Source organism: Gavialis gangeticus, unplaced genomic scaffold (assembly GCF_001723915.1).
Source record: "Gavialis gangeticus isolate Ggan-Ray unplaced genomic scaffold, GavGan_comp1, whole genome shotgun sequence".
In the NCBI taxonomy this organism is placed as follows: domain Eukaryota; kingdom Metazoa; phylum Chordata; order Crocodylia; family Gavialidae; genus Gavialis; species Gavialis gangeticus.
The window spans coordinates 16,887,259-16,912,144 of NW_017728995.1; the positions used below are offsets into that span (position 1 = coordinate 16,887,259).

General features: G+C 41.4%; 1 protein-coding gene across 4 annotated transcripts in view; it reads right to left on the reverse strand.

Moving 5' to 3' along the window:
• MECOM (MDS1 and EVI1 complex locus) overlaps positions 1–24,886 on the reverse strand; it is a 586,635-nt gene that overhangs the window by 315,571 nt on the left and 246,178 nt on the right. For all 4 annotated transcript variants that reach the window (XM_019503260.1, XM_019503258.1, XM_019503259.1 and 1 more), the window contains exon 2: positions 21,546–21,883. In XM_019503260.1, the coding sequence (XP_019358805.1) occupies positions 21,546–21,883 (338 nt within the window). The remainder of the gene's footprint in view (positions 1–21,545; positions 21,884–24,886) is intronic.

Here is a 24,886-nt window from a genome sequence, read left to right on the forward strand (position 1 = left end):
AATTTGCTATGCGAACTAAAAAAAGTCACTTCATATTTAGGTGCAATATTTATTCACTGATGGAGAGAAAAAACAATTGCTTTTCTGTTTCTCTATTGATTCAGAACATCTGAAAGTTCTGAATATAATTGTCCTGGCATATACATATGTATGTATGTCAAATATGTTAACATATTTAAAACCAATTCACTTTTAATTTTTTTCTTCATTTGTAAAAGCTCACCTGTTCTTTTAAAAATTCAATGAAATATTTAAACTAAATAAAACCAAAAGGAGAAATTACAATTGCTTTCAAAAATGTTTTAAGTGGTATGCTTCTAAGGGGAAAGTTCACATGAGTTTTAGTAGGATTTATTTCTGCTACCTGGCATTACTGATTTGACTAAGTGTATTACCAGGGTAAATAACCAAATCATTCAAAGGATGATTGACACAGTATGATGTATTTAACAGCCTTACCATGAATGCTTAAGATATACTTTGGGTTTAGAAATTTTACAGATACCAATGTAGCAGTCAAATATTTTAGGTGATGATTTTACTTTGACAAAAATTTACAAGGTTAAGTATCTGAATCATTTGAAGAATGACAAACTAGAAAGGATACTGTAACAAAATCATTTTTTTTTAAACTGATTGAGCTAGGAGTTTTATATAAAAAAGCATGTATAAAGCTTTGGGATATTTTAACAAAATCAACGTAGTGTAACTTTGCTGACAGCTTGTCACATTTCACTGACTGTCTGTCTGGGATACTGTGATAACATCTGCATTCACTCAGTATGAGAGCTTAGCATAAGACAAAAAAGTAGGCCCTGCCACATAATGTTCCATCATTCTGTCAGTTCTGACATGTCATCTGAATTTTTTGAATCACTAAACACTTTTGGGACTCTGGTCCTTATTATCTTTCCTTAGTTTCTATACTCACTCTGCAATGCTGAAAAATGTAAAATGTGCAAACAAGGTAGTGGACGGCCCAGGCTTTTTGTCGTCTAATCCTTAGGCCCTCATTCATGCTCACTGTTAATCTCTTAAGACATTATAAAACTGTTAGACAAAGAAATGCGAATACCTCTGCTTCTCTGCAGAATGGGAGGAAACCAAGGAAAATCTGGATCATGCTAAGCTTTTCTTTTCACCACAAAAATGGTAACTTAAACCTGTTGCATCAAATTATTTATAATTCCCAACACTATAGCACTTTTTTTTTCTGGAGAACAAGCAGTAGCAATATCACAGGAGGGGCAATGCTACTACAGAATTTTCAAGATGCATCAAATGTATTTTCTACATGTAAAAACGTAATACAAAGCCCATCAGAAAACTGGCAAATTGGTTTTAATCCCTCTACTGTTTAAGGCTTGCCAGGGCATGATATATAGTTAGCAGTCTTGTCAGCAGTGCTTCAGTTGTATATTAAAGAATGCTTCTGATGCCCAAGGAAACAGGGTTGGATTAACATAGGTTGTTTTGGATCCTGGCTTTAGCCTGATAGGGAGCTCGGTTAGGCCAGTAGGGGACCCACAAAGTTTGGATTGAAGGATCCACGGAAAGAGCTGGGGTACTTTTTCAGGGCAGGGTGCCAGAAGTGCCACGAGCATTTTCACAAGGGAGTGGATTTTTGTCGGAGGCCTTTGGACTGGATTGGATCCGGGCCCCATTTAGTCTTAATCCGGCGCTGCTTGGAACCTCCAGCTATGTTAGATCATCATTTCCCTCTTCTCAACTCTCAACACTGTGGGGAACATTAGCATGTGTACAATAGCTGGTCAAGCACCCATTCTAACCTATTCAAACACATGATTCAAGCCCATTAAAATCACATCAAAAAATAATACTGTTGCAATCAGCTAGATTTTATTCAGTACTGCTTTGCTGAAAACCAGTATTTTTTTTCTCTTTAAGCCTGAAAAAGCAGCCATAATAAAGGATATTGGGTGCAGTTAGCAAAATATTTCAAAGGAGTAGGACCAGCATCTACATCTAAACTTAAGCAGAACTTATTCTTTTCTGCTCAGTTCTCACACCTTTGGTCACACGGTGCGAAAAAACTTTTTAAACAGTTTAGTGAATATGCACTCCATAACAAAATTCTTGTAAATTAAATATTTGGAGAGGAAAACACAAAGTAATTATTAGTTTGAAAAAAAAATACAGCAAGGCCTTCTCTACACACACAGAATTACAGCTTTTTAAATTAAGGTGCAATTTTAAACTGATGCAAAAAACTACATCAGAAATCATACTTCTGTTGGTACCAAGTTTATTTTAAGATGTTTAAGAATAAGTGAAAGAAAAATCAACATAATTCACTCACAAACCACTGTATACTCAGAAAGTCACATTGGTTCATCCAAACTGGTTTAGACAAACCATTTTAATTAAACCACTGCAAATTTATGTATGGACAAGCCAACAGTAAAATCAAAGGCAACTATAAAAGGATTACTCTTATATCTTTCTTTATGATCACACATGACATTAAAAAAGATGATAGCACTTAATAAAAGGGCCATTTGATGTTTTAGGGAAAATGTATATATGTACCTGTGCATGCATACACACGTTGTTATATATGTAAAATAAAGAGTAGCTGGAAATTATATATAAATATGATGCATACATATTTATACATGTACATAAATACATAATCAGTTATACCTCTTTTATCACCATACTATGGACATAATTTTTAAGCAGAAAACCTACTGAAATCATGCAAGTTATAATTAAATTGGTGTCAAGATGTGGGTTTCTATCCAGTTACAAAATGCTTTGGCAAGCTGTTACATTCATTGAATATTATTTACTTTGGGTTTAAGAAAAAATTATCAAATGTGAATGCCTAAATATAGGCATCTAAAATCAATACTCAGGATCCAAAATAGACAGGCCATTATAGATTACTGCAGAGTGACAACAGCTGCCCCTGAAGGAGATGTCAAGAGCACTACTCACTTCAATAAGTCCTACTCAGTAGGACTGTGTGAAGCTTTGGTCCCTGATTCAATTCAGCAGAGATTTGGCCTGATTTGGTGGCCAAATCTCCACATCCAAAACAAATCAGGGGGCCCTTTAATCTCTCCGAATCGAGTCGGAACTGATTCAGAGAGATTTGGAGAGATTCGACTATTCGGACATAGAGACAGCTTTATATGGTTTTTCTACATACCCCTAGGTAGCAGGGGCTCATGAAAGCTGCGATGGTGCGGTAGATAGAGCATCCCACAGGAGTGTGAGGGGCTCCCCAGCGCACTCAGCAGCAGACCTGGAAGTGGACCAGAAGCACGTCCAGTCCACTTCGAGATCTGCCAGGGAGCACGCTACACCACAACCCCCTCCCCCCCCAGTGACTGGTGCCTCCTCGATCAGGGGGGCACCCGGGGTCTCCCTGCAGCTGATCGCCAAGCCGTGGAGGTGTGGGGGTGGCCCCCAGCGTGCTCCCCAGCAGACCCAGAAGTGGACCAGAAGTACTTCTGGTCCACTTCCTGGTTCACTGCCGACCACATGGATGGCCCCCCTGCGCTCCTGTGGGACTCTCCATCCGTCCCAGCATCATAGCAATCACAAGCCATGCCTACTACCTCAAGGTATGTAGAAAAAACTTTTAAAGCTGAGTTTATCTCCGAATCCCTGATTCTCCAAATCAGCATTGAATCTTCAGATTCAGATTCGGCTGAATCGAATCAGGGACAGTGATCTGAATCAATGAACCGAATCACTGTCCCCTTTGCACACCGCTACTACTCAGTGTGAATAAGAGAGATGGAATTAAGTCCTCACCTTTTCCTCTGCCTCACCTAGGCAATATTCTCTGTGGAATTCAACATCAGTGGAAGGGGAAGGATGGACTTTTGTGGCAGAATAAAAACCAAAACTGACTTTTTCCTTTGAAGAAAAGGTAACCAAATACACTTTTATAAGTACATGAGAGGGCCCAGTTCTCCCTGAGGCTGGTCTCCAGCATTGTGCTGAACATGTCTAGCGTCCAGTCACTTCGGGGGGTTCATTTCAGGTAAAGAAGGAAGTGGCACATCTAGACCACACAAAAGAGTGGTGAGCCAGGAAGTTTGGGTGTTACATTGTAGTCCTGTCATTTAGCTTATTGGGGGAAGTATGAAACAGGCAAGAACAGAGCCTCACTGGGACAAGAAGCTTAAAACTAATGCAGTCCCTATTTATGGAGAAAGATAACTTCATGACTGATGAGGAAGAAGAGATTCACAGTAGCAAGTTGTAGAGGAATCAAGTGAAGACCAGAGGTGTTAGTACAGGAGACTGTAGGAGCCAGCACAAGAGATGACCAAGGCTGCCTACATTAGGGCTTTGGTAACAGGAATGTGGCTTTTGCAGTTACAAATTCATCTGCCTGTGGTATTGCTGGTCACTTAAAGTTGCTGTGGAAAATTTGGCTCTAACTACCATATGTGGTCAAAGGTTTACAACTGCTTTTTCTGACCTTATTGCACGCTGGATGTTTTATCCCCTACCAAAGGTAAGTTTACATTTTTGCATCTAATCAGCACTGCTTCCTTATTTTTAAATACAAAGATATTTCACAAAATCTCATGAAAACAACAGGGCTGAATCTTCAAGCTGGAAATCTGGAGGCAAAGTGGTATCTTCTCATCCTACCACATGGACAGCTAAGTGAGTCATTCACTGCAGATCATGCTGGGCCACACCATGCCACCATTGAAAACAAACATATATTAGGGAAACGTTGAACATACTAGATTGGAGAAGAGGTGGCATTTTGTTAGTAGCAGGCTTGCTATGCAGAGGTGTAGAAAATTAATTTTAAATAAAACCTAGATAAATAAGAACATTTACAAATCTATGTGTGTTCAAGGTGATATTATAGTTATAGATATTGCCCAAAAAGAAAGAATGGCTAAATGATAAGACTCCAAAGTAACATGTAACGGCTCGTGAAAAGTAAAAGTAAGCCTGCATGTTTCATGCATACTGCCAGTATGTTTCACTAAGTTAAGACCAAGAATAACACTTAGGGAAACCCACGATCGACAAGAGCCCTTTCATACTATAGGCTTCACCTGATGAAATGCTTTGCCTCTTGTGGAATCTTTTACGTCTTTCCATGATAGCTCCTATGACTACACTTTAAAAGGGCTATTTAATATGGGTATTTTTTCCAAATGAACACGTATTGTATGGACCAAATTTAATAAAATCGCATACAAATATGCCAGAGTATGACAACCCACACCTTCCGCCTGTGTGTGCCACCTACTGTTCAGTTAGGAAACACGACAGCAGTCACATCAATAAAACTTCATATTAATATTCTCTGGGGTGGAAATACTCTTATTAGCCAAGGTTTGCCCTTTTTTTCCATTCTTTATTCCAATTAGGTATGTTTTTGGAAAACTCAGACAACCAGGGTTTATTCTCCAGGCCCTAAATTTAGTGAGTTCTGTACTGGACCAAATGCCCAAATTTCAGTAGTGCTGTTCCAGTGCTGACTCGAATGATAAATTTTAGCCTTGTCTCTTTTGAAACGCATGTGTTCGTGTTGGTTACATGTTCTCATGTACTAACCGCACAAGACAGCTCTTCATTTGTTTCTCTTTAGGGATGACACTCTTCTCCCAGCATACATGCTCTATCTCTCTACTGCTTGTTGAGCCATCAAGGCACACCTTTGTTTCATTTAGTATGCAATTTTCACCTCTGACCCAAGAAACTAGTCTTAGGCTTCCTGAACTTTATTGCCTGTTAATAGACTGCTGGCTCTCTTTTCAGCAGTAATAGAAATGGTGGAGAGACATTTAATTGAAAAGACTCACAAAGCTAGATTCTGAAAGGCAGAGTCAGTCAGGTTTTAAAAAACAATCCAGAAATAATATGTTTGAGGAGCTTTTGATTTTCTTTACAAGTTTGTGCCTCTTCATACAAATAAGAAAGACATCATTGATTTAATTATCCTCCTAAGGAACAAGAGCATAATACTCTGAATGGTGCTAAATGATTGATTTGGTAATTCATCTTCTGCTAACAACTATCTACACATTTTGTTTCTTTTTAGTCTTCAGACTCATGACATTAGCCGCAATATCACGGAGCACTCATGGGCTTTCATAAAACACCCACAGATGCTCTTTCCTGCCCACTATTTAAGGACACATGGTTATAATTTTGTGTGTATTTCTTTGTCAGAGATTACTTTTAGCTACATCTGTTCAATTAAAATAAAAAAGCACAACACTGCTAGAGTCCAGTGGCTTTATATCAAAGGTAGCCTTTTAATGAAATGGAGATTTTTAATTTTAAGTGTTCTGATGAGTAAAAGATACCTTTATTTTTTTTTTAAGAAGTTGTCTGTTTTGTGAATAGTTAGAAAAGGACATTATTATAACATAAGGATATTATTACACATAGAAAGACATTATTAAAAATGATTTATTATCCTGTGTTATGAAACTTATAAGAAAAGTCTGATAATATATTAAACTTGTTTATTATGGACTTCATATAATTTTTGAATAATGCAGCTTTTTCTTTTGACAAGAGTAATAAACTCTGCCGGTATAGACATACGTTGATTATCCCAAGTCAACTGTATTGCTTAAAGAAACATGCCCAAACAATCAGCTTTTGACAGCTGCATCTCCTGTTATTTACAATAGCCATCACAGTAATAACTCACCATTTCTATATTAATAAGGCAGTGAAATTTATTATGATGGTATTGAAAAGTTATTAAGTACTTCATCCCAAGTGACAAAGTACCACAGCACTGTCACTATCCAAAAGCAGTTGCCCATCCATCACCAAGCTTTCCAGATGGTCCTGCATCTTTATCGCTCCCAGGTTGGTGACATCACCTGTTCACCCACTCAAAATTGATGATGAAAGCAAACAGATCTATCTTACTTACACTTACCAAATCAATTTAATTTTACAGGCCATGGCTTAGTGACATATTGACTGTTTTCCTTAATGGCATCTACTGTACTTAATGCAAGGAACTCATCTTTGAATCCTGGCTTGCATAATGTGTCATCTCATAATAAATTTTTGTATAACATATTTACTTAATGGGAAGAATTATGATTGCTTGTCAGTTCTTTTATTAATATAATTATCATTCCCTTTTCTTCCTCATGATATTATCTTTCTAAGGAGCCAAAACGTATTTCCTGATTTTCATCTTTTAGGAGGACCTTTGATTTGGTATTAAGGCCAGATTTCATTAACTGTTCAGAATACGGCAAATCCCCTCCAACTACAAGTTCTCTTTCAGCTTTCACCTTACTTAAAAATTACAAAATATTGCTGAAGTCAATGGAGTTTTACCTGGGTCATGTAAATAATGAGTAAATAATGTTCATTCCATTTTGCAGAAGAATTTTAACAAGTGAAGCTAAAATATCCTAATGTTCCCCTTGTTATTCTCAGAGTCTATAGAGAAGGTAACAATGAGTTTTAATCCTCAGCTGCATCTCAGAGATGGGGTTTACCCCACACATTCCATCAGGGTGCATCTACATGAGATACTTTACTGCATATTAGACTAATCTAATGCACAGTAAAGCGTCACTGTCTACACATGCGCAGCAATTACCGTACAATAGATTAGTCAAATGCGCCATTTCCTACTACCTGTAGATACAGGTACTAGAAATTGGAGCATTAAACTAATACAATGAAGCATATGTGTAGATGCTGACTGAGAGCAATTTGCGGGGGCCACATGGGGTGGGGAGAGCTGTCCTGGCTTGACAGGTCCTGATCTCCATGTGGCTAGGAGGCAGCTGCCCAGAAGTTGGGACAGCTCTCCCAGGCACACTGAGAACAGAACAGGTCCCAAATTCCACAGCGCTGGTAGGCAGTTGCCCAGAATTAATTGCACATGTAGACGCAACCTTTGATTCTTTACTTCCACTGCACTCGTCTCAGCCTGGTTTAAATTAAAGCCTCAACAACCCAGGAAGATACCTATCTGCCTAATTCCACCTCCTCCTAGTTTATGGATCCAAGGTTCCATGTAGAGGTGTGTACAGATTCAGAGACATAAAAGACAGCACTACAAACATTAACCTCCTGTTCTACATATGCATGGATTTTTCTCAGCATGTGTAGTCACTCCAATATGGAGTCTGGGGATGGAAATGGTTGATCTGTGTGTAAAAAGCTCTTGGGATTTACTCCTTTGAGGACCAAGGTACAAAGGAATCTCCCTCTTGTTTATAAAACTAGAAGATTGCATTAATTTTCTTAGAATGACACTTTTTAAAAACTTAACAAGGTAAACTTTATATTAAAACAACAGAGCAAATTTTGAAGTCCTTCATTTTTTTTTTCACTGAAGCCAATGGGAGTGTTGCCTTTTCAGGTAAGTCTACAAGAGAATCATAGAATCGTAGAAAATTAGGGCCAGAAGGGACCGCAGGAAGTCATCTAGTCCAAAGCAGGACCCCTAGTCAAAGCAGGACCAACCCCAAATAGACCATCCCAGCCAAAGCTTTGTCTAGCCAGTCTTGAAAACCTCCAAGGATGGAGCTTCCACCACCTTTCTGGGTAACCTGTTCCAGTGCTTTACTATCCTCCTCATGAGACAATTCTTCCTAATATCTACCCTAAACTTCCCTTGCTGCAACTTGAGACTGTTGCTCCTTGTTCTATCATCTGCCACCACCTAGAACAATCTAGTTCCATCCTCTTTTGAACCCTGCTTTAGCTAGTTGAAGGATGCTAGTAAAACCTCTGTCAGTCTTCTCTAGACTAAAAAAGCCCAGATCTCACAGCCTGACCTCATAAGTCACATGCCCCTGTCCCCTCGCCATTTTGTTGCCCACTGGTGGACTCTCTCCAATTTGTCCACATCCTTTCTGTACTGGGGTGCCCAAAACTGAACATAGTACTCCAGATGTGGCCTCACTAGGGCTGAATAGGGGGGAATAATCACTTCCCTTGACCTCTTGGCAACACTCCTACCAGTGCAGCCCAGTATGCCATTTGCCTTCTTGGCAACAAGGGCACACTGTTGGATCATATTCAGCTTATTGTCCTGTGTAACCCCCAGGTCCTTTTTTGCAGAGCTGCTGTCCAGCCAGTCAGGCCCCCACCTGTACTTGTCCATGGGATTGTTTTGTCCTAAGTGCCAGACTTTGTATTTGTCCTTGTTGAACCTCATGAGATTCCTTTTGGCCCAATCCTCTAATTTGTCTAGGTCACTCTGAATCCTAGCCCTACCCTCCAGTACATCTATTACTCCATCCTGCTTGATGTCATCTGCAAACTTGCTAAGGGTGCACTCTATCCCATCTTCCAGGTCATTGATGAAGACATTGAACAAAACTGGCCCCAGGACTGACCCCTGGGGCACTTCACTTAATACCAGTTGCCAACTAGCAGATTGGCTGATTACTGTTCTCTGAGCCCGATGCTCCATCCAGTTTTCTATTCACCTTACAGCCCATTCATCCAGCCCATACTTCCTTAGCTTGCCTGCAAGAATGTTGTAGGAGACTGTATCAAAAGCCTTGCTAAAATCAAGGTACACCACATCCACAAGTCTCCCACCCTCCACAGAGCCAGTCACTTCATCATAGAAGGCAATCAGGTTGGTCAGGAATGACTTGCCTCTGGTGAATCCATGCTGACTGTTCCTAATCACCTTTTCTTCCTCCAAGTACTTAGAAATGGATACCTTGAGGATCTTCTCCATGATTTTTCCAGGGACTGAGGTGAGGGCGACTGGTCTGTAGTTCCCTAGATCCTCCTTTTTCCCTTCCTTAAATATAGGCACTAACAAAGATCAGGCATCAATGAGAAATTAGGCCATAAGCTGGACCTTTGCTTGGTCATGTTAACCGGAGATACCTCCTACCCTCAGAGAGACCATGAGATTGGCAACCTACAATATGGTGCTGCTTTCTACCTTCTACACACCTACTTCTTCTAGACCAAAAGAGTTAATGGATCGACACCTCTCTGGAAGAACCTTCACACTGAAAAGTGAATATAACTAGAACTGAACTATTTACAGTATTATCTAAGTATTTTTTCATGATCATCACTGTGCTAGATGAGGACTCATATTCTTCAGCCTATAGTTACATTAGGTAGATGCCTGACAGAGAGAAAAACAGATATCTGGCACTGGCTACCTTCCTGTCTTGCAGTGTCCAAATTAGTCACGTCCTCACCACAGGGTAAAGATGCAAAGAGAAAGATTTAGATTGGCAGCATTGCCAAACATTACAAATAACATCTTTTCTGCAGGAAATTCAATGAAAGTCCTCTCACACGTAATCACAGCAGTCAGCCTGTATGATGGTTTTGATCCTGGCCCTTATCCAGAAAAGCAGTTAATCACATGCTTAAAGTTAAGCACGTAAGTCATCTTGCTGGTAAATCCCTACTTAAGATCATTGCTGCCTCAGGACCACACTGCTCTGCACCTAGCAAGACTGAGCTCTTACTTGGACACAACAACACCTAAATAGTGGGAAAAAGAAAAACAAATCGCTGACAACTACAGCTACCTGAAATGTATTATATGGTCACCTAATATTCAAGGACAGGATAGAGGTACACTCATCTAGAAAAAAAGACTGGGCTCCTCCACACCATCATGATGGACAGGGCATCCCCTCCCATTGTAAGCTTTTCCACATAGCCACATGATGTGAATCCTGTTTCTTGAGAGCAATGTCCAGAAGCAATAAGACATTTTTTCTTTCTTTTTGTCTACTGTAAAGACGTATATGACCAGTTTCTACTTCTCTAACCTAAGATTAACTTCTGTAGAGTTACTACAGAGTTCCTACAGTGTACATCAGACTCTGGCTTGTCGCAAACTACACTGAGACAAACCATCAGCTCCATTAACACCATCCAGCAAAAAAATCTGTCTTCTAGCAATGACATTCATTCAGCATCAATCTCAGCCAGATCTGATCGTGTGACCTATACGTGATCTTCTATGTATATAAATGCCAATCCCTGGAGTCATCAAATTCCCTGAAAATATAATGTGCTTAATATGCCAGAAGAATTGGAAATACCTGTTTCACTCTAATCGCACAAGCTGCCGTTTCAAACTGCTTAAAAAATTGTCAGCTACTTTATGTGACTGACCTCAATGTTTGCGTAATTTGTCAGGAACAGCATGGTGATAGTCTTAAACTGTACTGGTCACATGCCAGGTAATTAAAAACCTTGTGACTGGAGAAAGGAAAGCGCTTCTCTTTTCAATGTTTTGGCCAAGGTTTTCCAAAATAAGTCCCTAGAGTTAGGCCTTTAAATACATATTCAGCTCCTATGTGAGTACCTAATAGTTCCCATTGCTCTTTTTGACACTTTTTGGATGCAAATATTGAGGAGTCTAAGGATGAATTTAATAAAATACTTTTAGGCTCCAAATTTGAAAATCTAGATCCATATGATCTGTAACTCTTACATTATTTCAACTATAAAGTTATGTCAAGGGTGCTTAGAGCTTTGGATGGCCTTACCCATACCATTATTAAAGACAAAAATCTATTGAGGTACAGCTTTCTGTCTGACCACTCCAGACCTCATAGGTCACAACTGGAATCCTTTAACTTCTGACAAGTTTTTAAGAAACTATTTAGCTTACCAAACAGCCATATTTCAAAGGTATGGATGGATAGGTAACTTCATACCCTTCTGTGTTTCAGTCAGAAGCGATCCAAATTTAACTTCATTGACCATCAGGATGTAGAAATGTAAAGAATGAGACTGTGGCTTTATGATGTAAGGAAGTCTTTTTATGCTAAAGGGGTACAGACAGTTTGCAGTTCAGGAGCCCATCTTCTTAAGTGCCTTGTTTAATGGAAATGGACTTAAGTAGGTCCTTCAGTCCTTTGTTGTACTGCATCTGAGTGCCCAGTCCCACTTAAAAAGAAGTGTATGTCAGAACTGGACTGGCCAAGTTCACCAACAACACCAAACTTTGGGGTAAAGCATCCAAACCTGAGGACAGGAGGGCAATCCAGGCTGACCTTGACAGGCTTAAGAAATGGGCAGATGAGAACCTCATGGCATTTAACACCAAAAAATGCAAGGTTCTTCACCTTGGGAGGAAAAACCTGCAGCATGCTTATAGGCTCAGCAGTGCTATGCTGCCTAGTGCTATGGACGAAAAGGACTTGGGGATCACAGGTGACTACAAGAGGAACATGAGCCTTCAATGTGATGCTGCAGCTAGTAAAGCAAGCAAAACACTGGCTTGCATCCATAGATGCTTGTCAAGCAAATCCCAGGATGTCATTCTCCCGTTGTACTCACCTTGGTGAGGCCGCAGCTGGAGTACTGCATCCAGTTTTCGGCTCCACAGTTCAAAAAGGACGTGGAGAAGCCTGAGAGAGTCCAAAGGAGAGCCATATGCATGATCAGAGGTCAGGAAAACAGACCTTATGAAGACAGGCTGAGAGCCATGGACTCCTCAGCCTGGAAAAGCACAGGCTCGGGGTGATCTGGTGGCCACCTATAAGTTTATCAGGGGTGCTCATCAGGATCTGGGGGAACATCTGTTCACCAGAGCCCCCCAAGGGATGACAAGATCAAATGGTCACAAACTCTACAAATGGCAAAATTCCCAGAGAAAGACTTAAAGTCTGATTCTCAAAAAATTCCTATTGACTCAGGATACATGCACACTGCTGATAAAGGTGTGATTGCAGCACAGGTACACAGAGTCTCCTAGCTTAAACTAGCTGGCGTGGAAAATGATGGCAAAGAAGACACAGCAGCACAGAGTTCAGAACAACAATTTTTACAAGCCCACTGGGGACCCTGACTTTGTACTCAGGTTGCTAGCGCGTGCTGATGTCTGTGACACTGGATCTTTAAACCTGTTGTTACCAAGGTAATTAGAATAAAACTAGTCTAGATATACCTATGCCTGCTGCAATTATATCTTCAGCTGCAATGTAGGCATAACCTAAATAGGTGTAAGACCTAAACGATTTTTTCCACTCACACCAGATTAGAATCTCCACTGACACCCATAGAGGGACTTCTAATTAACACAAGTAAGTGGGCCAGACACTTTCTTCCATTGTCTTAAAAGCTGATTCTGTTTTGATGGCTCTAACGTGTCAGTCCTCTAGCCCTTCTCAAATTAAAGATATTTTTCCATATTGCTGTTGAAAGCTACATATAGTTTCAGTTAATCACTTACCCTTTAAACAGTATTGTTATTCTCCCAGAACTCACCGAGTCCCCTCTGGAGTCCAGATATAATCAACTTTGTTTACATTTTGTAATACACTTAAAGATTAAATGTCACCATCTTAAACTAGGTTCAACATTGTTAAAAATATATCTTTTTAAAATGTCTTTGAGCATCAGATCAACTTATCCTCTGTCCAACCTGAAAGGCTTCTCAGCCTTCATATCAGGGAAGAAAACAGTATATTCTGTTGGATAACATCTAAAACTATATTTTACCTTCTGTTACAAGTTTGATCCATACAGCTTCACAGATCCTCCCTCTACCTTCCTACTACTAAAAACATGTTTTACAAAAAACAGGATCCAGAACTCCTATAGCTGAATATTCCCATAAACATCACATTTAGCTAACAAGTCCAATCAGAGATCTGAATTCAAATGCTCAGCATACTGGAGATGTCTATTTGCTTCAGTTCTACGTTTAAGGGTTCATTTTTGAGTACTTTCCAACTTTGCTTTCCACAGAAAAGCATAAACCAGGATGAAACCACTAAATTTGTGCTTCTTTTTTTGTTCGTGTTTAAAAAAATACTGACACCCTTTAAAAGCTTGTTTTCTTTCTTGATTAAGAAGCAGTCCATTTTCCCTTTGTAAACAGTCACTGAGCCACAGTTACTTGGCCCCAACAGACGACTGGACTAAAACCAAATGACAAACTGCAGAAAAGCTTGACCTCTACCCTTGTCCAGTGACCCCTTGTTCGATTTGTACTTTAGTTCACCAATACCTGATTAGATCATGCTCAGCTTTAGACCCAGAAAATGAGATAACATTCAAATTTATGGCTTTTCATTTACACTGGCCTATGGCACTCTAATCATGTCCCAAGCACAACTACATCACAACAAATGCTCTTTGTACCACAGTGCATTTTATAGTTCAGGTATCTCAATGGATGTGATGGACATTATTTTTAGGACTTACTTAGGCAAAATTCAGCATTGACATTAGTATGGAGTTTTGCCAGTTGGGAGCATGTGGAAGCAGGCCCTGTGAACTGCCTAGGCCTCTTGCATAAGTGGAGTCAAATACTAACAGTATTAGTTACATAGCTGCAAACTTACAGTGGCAGCTTCTTCAACTTTCACCCCCTGCTATGTGAGATGGACTCAAAAAACAACATTTGGATCCAAGTTACCAGTGCCCTGAAGATCCAGGGATACTCTAACTCAGGTTCTTAAACTCAGCCTATTCTAAAGATAGCATCCCTTTCCAAAACGCAGATCCAAAGGTAAATTTGGATTTTAGTAACTACCGCTTTCCGAAGTGTCTGGAAGGGGTCATATTTGGAGTTCTCTCACTTATTAACACTAAACGGTTATAAAGAAAGAACACATCTTGGAGTTCTAAAAGAAAAAGCTGTAATATTTACCTCCACAGCATTGTAAAACACAGAGGACAATATCCAGATGGGTTTTTTCAAGAACTACTAATACAGCTTCTATTTTTCCCCTCACTACAGCATTTGTATCATAATACAAACAACATACTTTAATAAAAAAATCTATAAGTTACAGAAAAAGCTTTGCTGTTGCTCTCTTGGCAGCACAGAGGCAGAGAGGGATCTTGGAGTCATGATTGACTCCAGGATGAATACGGGTCACCAATGTGACAAAGCAATAGGCAGAGCCAACCGCACCCTGTCCTGCATCAACAGGGACATCACTAACAGGTCCAGAGAGGTCTTGCTCCCCCTCTATGCGGCGCTGGTCAGGCCACAGCTGGAGTACTGTGTCCAGTTCTGGGAGCTACACTTCAAGAGGGGCGTGGAGAACCTGCAGAGGGTCCAGAGGAGGCCACTCGCATGGTTGAGGGCCTCCGTGGCCAGCCCTATGAGGAGAGGCTGAGAGATCTGAATCTCTTCAGTCTCCACAAGAGGAGACTGAGGGGGGATCTTGTGGCTGCCTACAACTTTATCAGGGGCCACCAGCAGGGACTCGGGGAAAGTCTGTTCACCAGGGCCCCCCCTTGGAGTCACCAGGAACAATGGCCACAAGCTGAGGGAGGATAGGTTTAGGTTAGATATTAGGAAGAACTACTTCACTGTAAGGGTGGCCAGAGCCTAGAATAGGCTTCCCAGAGAGGTGGTGCTCTCACCTTCCCTGGAGATCTTCAAGAGGAGACTGGATAGGCACCTGGCTGGGGTCTTATGACCCCTGCCACCCCCAGTGCTCCTTCCTGCCATGGGAGGGGGTCGGACTCAATGATCTGTCTAGGTCCCTTCCAACCCATTGATTCTATGATTCTATGACTCTTTATACTATAATCCAATTATTTTGCTTTAATTGCAAAAGGCAGCAGGTTTACGAACAGAAAAAAACAATTTCTCAAGAAAAAAGGTGTCCTGACAATAATTGCAGAAGGATCCTTGCATAGGTACAACATATTCAAAAACTAAGCAATGTTGCAGTGTTGCTATGTATGTTACTGGCACATGTATCCTGTGAGATTCAAAAGGAGAAGATGAATGCATTACATAGATTTACATGGAAAGAGAACCCAGATATGATGAAACATCAGCTTTTGCCTATGAAACCAATTATCCTAGTATTTATAACAGGATTCCCTCTGCTAACAGAACAGTAGTAGCTGTTTTACCCCCCCACACACACACACTGTGCAATAGCAGAATGATCTGTGGCAGCCCAGCTTGACTGTTTGAGCCAGATGGCTCAGGCCGATTGGTAGTGGCATTCCCCTTCCCCACCAATCAGAAGAATGTAGGATAGAGGCTTGCTCTGCCCTGACCTAGGGGCAAGGTAAAGAAGAGGACCAGAGGGGGAACTAACCCCTCAGGCTTTCCCATTGGTCTATTCCCAATCAGGGGGCGAAGCTTAAGTGCCCAGCACATGGGCAGCCTCAATGAGGGATGATCAAGGCGGAGCTGCAGAAGAGCTGGTGGAGCTGACCAGCAGGGCAGAGCAGTTGCCCCAGAAGTGCCCTGAAGATGCCTCTGGCAAGCAGAAAGCAGCAAGTGGCTGCATCCCAGCACCGCCATGGTGGAAGCCATGGCATCGGTGCACAGAGGGTCTGGGGAGTAAATGGGACCTCAGTGGCTGCACAAGGTAGCGCAGGTCCCAAGCCTGTATGAGGCAGGAGCCCTCGGTGTGGTGCACAGGGCTGGTAGAGCTGAAGGGACCACCACAGCTGCATGAGGCAGTGCGGGTCCCCACCCCTGCATGAGGCAGGCGCCCCTTTGGTGCACGGGAAGTGTACAGGGCGGAGAGCCAAGGGTAGCTGACAAGACACTGTGGCTGCATGAGGCAGCACCAGTCCCCATCCCTGCACGAGACAGGTGCCCCTTCGATGCACTGGGTGGTGAGAGAGGGCTGACAGGCCCAGTGGCTGCGTAAGGCAGCTCGGGCATTTCTGCAGCAAGTGGCGTCCGGACAGGTCGAGCACCCTAGCAAGGGAGGACACTCCGCATCCAACCCACAGATAGAGATGAGTCTAGTTCACCAAAGCTGCTGGAGGTCGTGAGTTACCCAGGAAGGGGATTTCCACAGGGGAGGAGGGCCCTCCCCATTTCGGATGATCAAAGGGAAGCCCTGACAGGAACGATTCACCCTTGGGTGCAGAGAGGAATCTAGGTCCCCTGTTTGTTAAGGGTGGTTTCATGGTTACGGGCCCCCTCCTAGTCAGGTGACCTAGGAGAGGGTGATGGTGCTTCGTCAGGTAATGGGATCCTTCCCCTGGTACCATTTCTTCTTTGGGCACAGCTGCTCTGGCACTGCTATGTTCTGGGTCCTTGTGTCTTTGGGATTTCTGTTGTAACCTTGCGTCCTTATTGTTGTATTATGAGAGGATTGTAAGATGTTCTATTTCGTCCACTAGTCGGGTCTGCTAGTGCAGCCTCGACTCTGTATCTGAATTCACTGTATGGGTTATCTTCATGCATTTGTATCTCATCTGATGTAATCTCACTGTGAATGTTCAGTTATTGTCCCATCACTGCCAGATTTTCCTTTTGTTGATTTGTTGTCTAACCTGTGTTTTATCATTTGAGTGTTCCTTTGCCTGCTGCCTGGAGGGCCGTCAAGGGCAGGGGCTACACAGTAACCAGAAGGCCACAGAGGATTAAGGCCTGAGTTCAGGGTTAATAGGAGTTATTGTCTTTGTAAAGCTATATTTGTAAATAACACACGTATATGTATATATGTATATACATTTAAGTTTTATATTATCTTGTACAATTAAACTGTAAATAGTTAAGTTTGCTGGGTGTCCTTGGTCTTTGCTCTGCTCTGTAAGGAAAGGAGGTCACAGCATCCACGCATTCACTGACATCCCTTCAATTGGAGAGGGGGTACCATCTGCGTACCACCCAGATTACAGATCCATTTTCCCTTGAAGCCACACATATGACCTTAATTACTCCCCAACTTAACAAAGATTTATCCAAGTGCATTAAAATCAAATAGGGGGGAAATTACAATGCTGACAGCATCATAATCAGTACAATTCACAACACAAGGGATCCCACAATACTGAGGGACCATTATGGTAGAAGATTTTTTTTTTTTAATTCTGTAAAGTAGAGTATGCTCAGTCCTTCTCCCATGAAAACAATGTGCAGACTCCCATCTGATTTCCAGGTGAGCAAGTCTGAGCTCACTATGTACGGCTAAGTATCAGTTCACAAGACAAGTCATGGATTTGGGAGATCAAGGCCAAATACGTGATAAGAGACAAGAGCTGAATCAGTTGGGCTCACAGAGAACACCAAGGAAACTGTTGCAAAATGAAATGGATTCATGCTCTATGTAACCTTTACCTATTTTGATTTTTGTGTTAACTAAGAACTGGAAGAAAATCCACAAAACTAGCTATTTTTCCTACCAGACTGAGCAATACAAAAAAAGTGGCAACCTTCACTCTAGGTATCCTAGACTTGGTTTGTTTTAAAAATTGTGAAGCTGCCAATTACTTTTCCCTCTCCACTGTAATAAACACATTCATGTTACTGCCTGGAAGAAATGTATTTGCCACTCACCCTTTCTATTCTCTTTGGTAGTTTGAAGCATTTGCAGGTGAATGGTCAATTTTGTGGAGCGACTTTATTGTTGACTTTGTGCAATTTTTCTTTCCGTACTTTCTATCTATTCTAGTTTTATGGCAAAATTTAAGAGAGACCCTCTTTTCAGTTTTCCCAAATGAATACGCTTGTTCAAATGAAGTGAATATTACAGTGTGGAAATGATTCTGCATCTAAGTTTCCAGTTTCTGTTGTTAGCAAAAACCATGTTAACTCTTTTTGCCTAAAAGGGTTTTGAAATAAACAACTAGCCACATTGCTAGCAAGTAGTGTCTAATTTAAAGATAGGTTACCATGACCAAAAAGCAAAGAATCCATTCCTTAACAGGTATAAGTCAATAGAAGTATCTTTTTATTTCAGTAGCGGTATCTTTCTATAATTTGATTTATACCAGCTGAGGATTTGGCTCACAACATATTTGTTTTCAAGTAAATTCAATTCAGATTTGAGGTGGAGTGACGGCACTTTTTTTTCAAACTTCCATTATCAATACAAAACCTTAATTGTGGTGTGGCTAGAAGACAGTTTTTATGACTTTTTAGTGCCTTGTTCAAAGAATAAAGATTTCTTCCCAGTAATTATATTCCACCAAGTTCTGCTCATTTTATAGATTTCTGCCATGTCTATAATTCCTCTTGACACTTTTCTGTCATATTGTCACGGGTCTCTCAAGGGTTGAAACAACTGGATACAAAAGTTGGAATGAACTTACTGAATATTTTCTGACAGTCCACAGCAAACCCAATGTTTATTATCCACTCTATCTTTTGAGGCTATTCTATACAGTATGACTTCATTTAGTCTCAGTAAGTAAAACTCCTTGTTCACCAAATATCAGTCAGGACTCAGGAGAGCCATACAAAACTAAACACTTCTTTCCCACTTATCAAAAAGCCTGCTGTCCCAATGAAAAAGAAAAATGGAAAATTGGTATTGTATTATATTTTTAGTACACATCTTTAAACCAGGAATAAAAAAGTGAATGCAAGAATGGTTTTTATGTCACATCAAATCAACTCTGGGAAAACACATGATTTCCTTCAATCTAGAATTTTTATCTGTGCTATAGGACTCTAGACAATGTACAGTATTGGAGGAGGCAACTGGCCCAGCTAGTCTAACTCCTGATGCACGAGGGACAGGGCTTCTCAGAGCTCTTTCCGTGTCCCTTTCAATGTGCGCTGTGCCAAGGGGTGCCTGTACACATGCAGGGATACATTCCAGCAGCCTCCACATCTCATGGATCAGTGTCCCAGAGCTTCAAAATGGCAGTGGGGGTGCTTTAACTAAAGGTCATCAAATGAGCTTTAATTAAAGCGCCCCCACCACCATTTTGAAGTATGGGGATACTGATACACAAGATGCTGTGGGCACTTTAATTACAGCAGCTCTCAGATCCACTCTAATTAAAGCACCCCTCCACACACACCCCTGAAGCACGTGTAAAAACACCCTATGAGTTTGAGGACCCAATCCAAAATTAATGGCAACACTCCCATTTTCTTAAATGGAAGCTGGTGACTTATGGCCTTATTACACATTGCACTCCGAGCTGCTCAAATGTTGATCAGTGTTAGTGCTAGCCCAAGTTTGGAGTAGTCACACCTTGAAGCTAAAAACCTTCTCTAACTGTCCCCCACCTGCACAGCTGGGACTTACCACCAAAGGGCTGGCAAGTAGCAGCCTGACCAGAGACTACAGATATGAGTTGCCACTACAGGGCTGGTAAACCAGAACAGGCCTCTATCCTGGTTCTAGGTGGGGATGTGTGAAAGATGCAGTGGGTAGGCAGGAACATGAAGCTGGGAGGCAGAAAACTAATGGGATAGGGTGGGTAGTGAAGTGGGAGGTGGAAAGGAAATGAGACTGGTAACAGTGTGGTGAAATGGAGTCAGCCACTGAAGGATAAAATATTAAGATAGGGTTTTTCAGCCTTTTTTGGCCTTCCAAAAATACCCCCAGGGGTACGAATACCCCCAACTGAAAACCCCTGTATTAAGAAACCAAAAAAAAATTGAAAAAGAAATAAAGAGGAAGTAAATTAAAGACAGTTTAAGGAATAGGGATTTTGGATTAGGGTGTGGGGGGGAGGAGGTGTTGCTCATCCTGTGGTGGCTAGGAGGTGGGAATGGTAAGGAAAGGTGCTTTTGCGGAGGAGCTACCACCCCTGCCCCAGGACGGAAGTCCCAGCTCATGGGGACCAGATCTGGCCCTCTATCTTGTTCCCCTTCCCCCCTGAACCCACTCATGGGCCTGCCCATGCCCTGTGAGCTGGCTAGCTGGGATGTGCTCTGCAGATTGTTTGCATGGGGATGAGATGATCATGCTCCTGGGGCTGGGAAGGAGGTTGGCTTGGTGGGCAGTAGAGTTCAGGAGGTGGGAAGTCAGTTCACATGGAACAGGAGGGTGGGGGAGGGGACACTGCACCCTGGGATGGTGGAGGACTGAAACTTGGGTGACTCATCTGTGGGGAGTGGCCACACATTAATGGAACTCAAGCTAGGTAACACAGATCAGAGATAAACCTGCCCTGGAGTGGTTAACCTTAAGCTGCCTAAAGCGTGGTTTAAACTAGTTTTAGGTGTTAATATGTGGACAATCCTGGGATTAAGAGCTCCAGACGGTGCCTAAAATTAATATGTAACAAGGGCCTTAGGTGCCTAAGTGTGACTCTATTCCATTGGGTTCAAGTAGATAGAATTTCATTAATGTATCTACTTTCATAATATGTTGTCATCTTATCCTTAAGACTAAGTCAAAATAAAGCTGCAGGGAGAAGACAGATTCACCCATCTTTAATATTAACAGTTTTTCAGGGACTGAAACAGGATGGAATTAGATTGCATTTAGTCATCTAATAGGTGGAATAGGATCCGGCCCTATAATTTTCTGCAGCAGTAACTAAGCAAAGCAACAATACTCAATAAGCCATTCTCTAAGTGTCTTCAAGAGAAAGCAGTGAATCAGCTGGCTAGTCAAACTTCCCAACTCTTTTAAAACAAGTTGCCTAGTTACAACTCCCTCTACCACTTCCATGTTATATTGCAAAGTCTTGTGAGAGAAAAATGTAAATGCCAGAGAAAAGTTGAGATAAGTCACTGCTTCCTCTTCCCTGGGAAAGAGGGGGCACCTACATCAAAAAGCCTGGTCTGCCAGTCCTAATGCATGCAAAATGTTCACACAGTTCAACTGAGTAGCCCTACAGCTCTGCATATCCACCTGAGTTTGTAAATCATGAAGACATTAAACAGACTGAAAGGATTTAAAGTTTCTTACCTCCCAACCATAACTGGGATCCTTAAGGGCTGGCCTCTGCTCTCCAACATATGGCCCAAATTTTTCTCCTACTTCAATCTTCCTTTTGGTCCATATCCCTAATCCTGCTCCAGGAATGTTTGATTCTCGCAGTTCAAACTCTGATGGAATGGGAATGTCATCGGGAATGTATATAGGAGCCTTGTAAGGAGAGCTCTCCTTCGGTGTGAATTCTTCATTAGATGTTGCTGGAGAAGATGGCTCTTGGACACTGAGGGACAACTTAGTTGCTTCTCCATCAGGCTCTGGCATTTCTTCCAAAGGAAGTTCATGGAAGCTTTCGTATAAACATTCATCACCTGAAAATGAATTCATACTTTAGGAATTGCCTGCATTAAAGGTGCAGAAGGGTTTTCCATGTGAACCCTTCTGCACTTTGAGCAGAAAGATACTGCGCAGTCTCACAACTGAGAAGCGAGATGCACAGGGCTTTTGCAGACCTGACTAGAGTGCTCTTAATGTCTGTAAACATTAGCAAGTAAATTACATACAAAGGGTGTACGCGCACACCTGTCACCCAGTCTTCATCCAGCACTTCAAATCATTTTGAATTGAACGGCAAACCGGTCACAAATGGAATCCCAGGGAAATGGAACGCTGGAAGGTTTTACTGCCCCTTTGTTAATGGGTAAATGGCTTAGACAACCTGAAAAATGTAAAATCAAGGTTGATGGCCTCAGATTAGCCTTTGGGAGGAGAGAACTAAGCTGTCATGCAACTGCTGGCAACATCCTCAGTTGGTGAAAAGCAATGTTGCACCATTGTCTTTAATGAAACTACAATGATTTAAACTAGCTGAGAATCTGGCTCAAAATGTCACCTCAGTGCAGGACATAGACTAACAACTTATATTACGTGATTTGGGCTTTTTTGTTTTGGCAAGACAACTAAGCAATTTTTATTTCACACAAAATGAAACAAGTCAGTGCCTCAGTTTGACTAACAAACCAAAGAGACTGTGGTTTGCATAGCTCAAATTATAAGTGTAATTGTAAATTTCTATTATTCCTAAATGTCAAAGCAACTTCAGCCAGAGTTTCAGTTGCACAAAAAATGTTACCTCAGTGTCCTGGTAATACTGTCATATTGCAAACCAAACAAAAGAAAAACTAATTAATAAAAAAATCCTCCTTACTATTTAGCTTTATTAGAGTTACTATGTTTCTCCCAGGCTCCAAAGTTCATCCATCTAATTATAAACTAAAAAAGGAGATATTTTTCTGGGAAAGCAGTACGCTGAGAGACTCAGAGTATAAGGTGAACATGAACATGTTTGCATAATATGGTTTGTATTAATATTAAAGTACAATGCTGGACCATCAGGATGATACTATTTAATTGATAAAGCAAGGGACTTACAAGTATTCTTTAAATTTCTTACTGTCTGTGGTAGATCAGCATTATCACATGTTGCATGTTTTTTCTGACTGAAACAGGTCATGTCTCATATTATCTAACAATCCTTGATCTATGATTCTGCTATCTTCCAGGAGAAAACAGATTATTTGAATGCATCACCCCCATCAAGCGACTAACTAGATTCTTAATCTCTGAGCAATTTATTTACAGCCCTGATTTTTTTCCCTCTCATATTTAGTGATTTCTTACATGTCCAAAAGTAACTTATCTATCCATTCCCCTACCTATTGGTTAGACAAACTTTCTCTAAGCTTTAAAGAGGTGCACCTCACTATCAACTAGTTCATCATTTATCTAATACCTCAGGCTATATGGAGATCAATAGAGATGGCTTGATCTAGCAAGTTGTGAAAAACAATCCATCCTTCCTAACATTGGTGCCGCTATTACACGCCATGCCTGGCAACCCTACGAACAGTTCAGCACTGCTCTTTAACAGTCACACCCCACAATATCCCATGACTGAGCCTCCACTTTGCACTACAAATGATCTAACTTCTGACCTCCAGAGGTTGCCCACGGCATTCTAGTTAAATTTGTCTCTTTCAGTCTGAAAGAGCTAAATCATTCATGCCTCCATTCAAACTGACCCACACTAGCTGAGGATCTGCCATCTATGTTTAAGGATCCTCAGCCCTTGTAAATTGGCAATGAAACCATGACAGTGGGAGAGATCCATCTATGCCCTTCCATCGTCATGTCTAACACCGTGACCTCTTCAGGTAACAGCAACACCAGCCCGAGCAACTTTTAGATTTAGATAAATCCTTTGGTGATGCAATACAAACATTGGCCCTTATGATATAAACCTGGCGAGACAAAAATCAGACCCTAGAGAACATGCTTCCAAGCGCAATTACTACAAAAGCAGTGAATCACTTACACACGTAGTGCTGTCATTTTTAAATTAAAGCAGGCTTCCTTATGATCTAATGATTATTCCCATTGGAAATAAGGTGAAATAACTGAGGGAAAAGTCTAAATTAGGTAGCATGGAAATTTAGACATTTCCCTCCATAAAATTCTTTACTGCTGTTTTGCAATAAACAACCTTGAAAGGAAGCCCAGTAGGAAAAGTTAATTGCTACTAAAAGACCAGAGTGGACACCTGTGTTTGCACGTTCTGCACCACTTTGCAGGCCAGCAGGAGAGAGTGCACGTGGCTGCATGCTGGGGAGGTGGTTGATGAGGACAGGAGAGGAGCCAAGTGCCAAAGCTAATGCCACAGCCCTCAGGACTTCAGGCCCTAGGGTCACTTTAAAGAGCACACTGGGCTTGTGTGTGGAGCAGGGAGGAAGAGCTGACTTCCTTCCACTTGGACAAATGCTTAGCAGTTCAGCATGCTTTCCAAGAGCAATATATTTGTGAGATGTAGCAGGTGAGGAAGACTGGGGAGCTCATACAGCCAGAGTTGCTTATACCATCAGCTGAAGTAGCTGATAAATCAGATACATGGGGTATCTGGGGCACATAAAGTAAAATAAGGGGGTGACCAAAAGTGCAATGCAAGGACACTAAGCTTTGAATGGCTTGAATGCCACCTGAATACATGCAGGTAATAAAGAGCCTACTGGCATATTTGGTGTATTAACACTCAAGATAGGTCAAACCAAAACTCTGGGTACACACTGAAACAACTGACATCTGAATCCAAATCTAAAGCTCATCTCTAAATAATGCAGACTCATATAAATATCTTTTCAGTAGTCACTGCAGTATTGCTTGTTTTCTTTCTCCTTTTCTCAGTCTGCATAACTCCTTTTTTTCTATCCACTTTCTGCCCAGGACTGCATACGTACACACCTCCCCATTTTCTAGCACATAATTCTGATAATCTGTCCTTGGAGGCATGCATGTGGTCACCAATGATTAATCAGAACTTG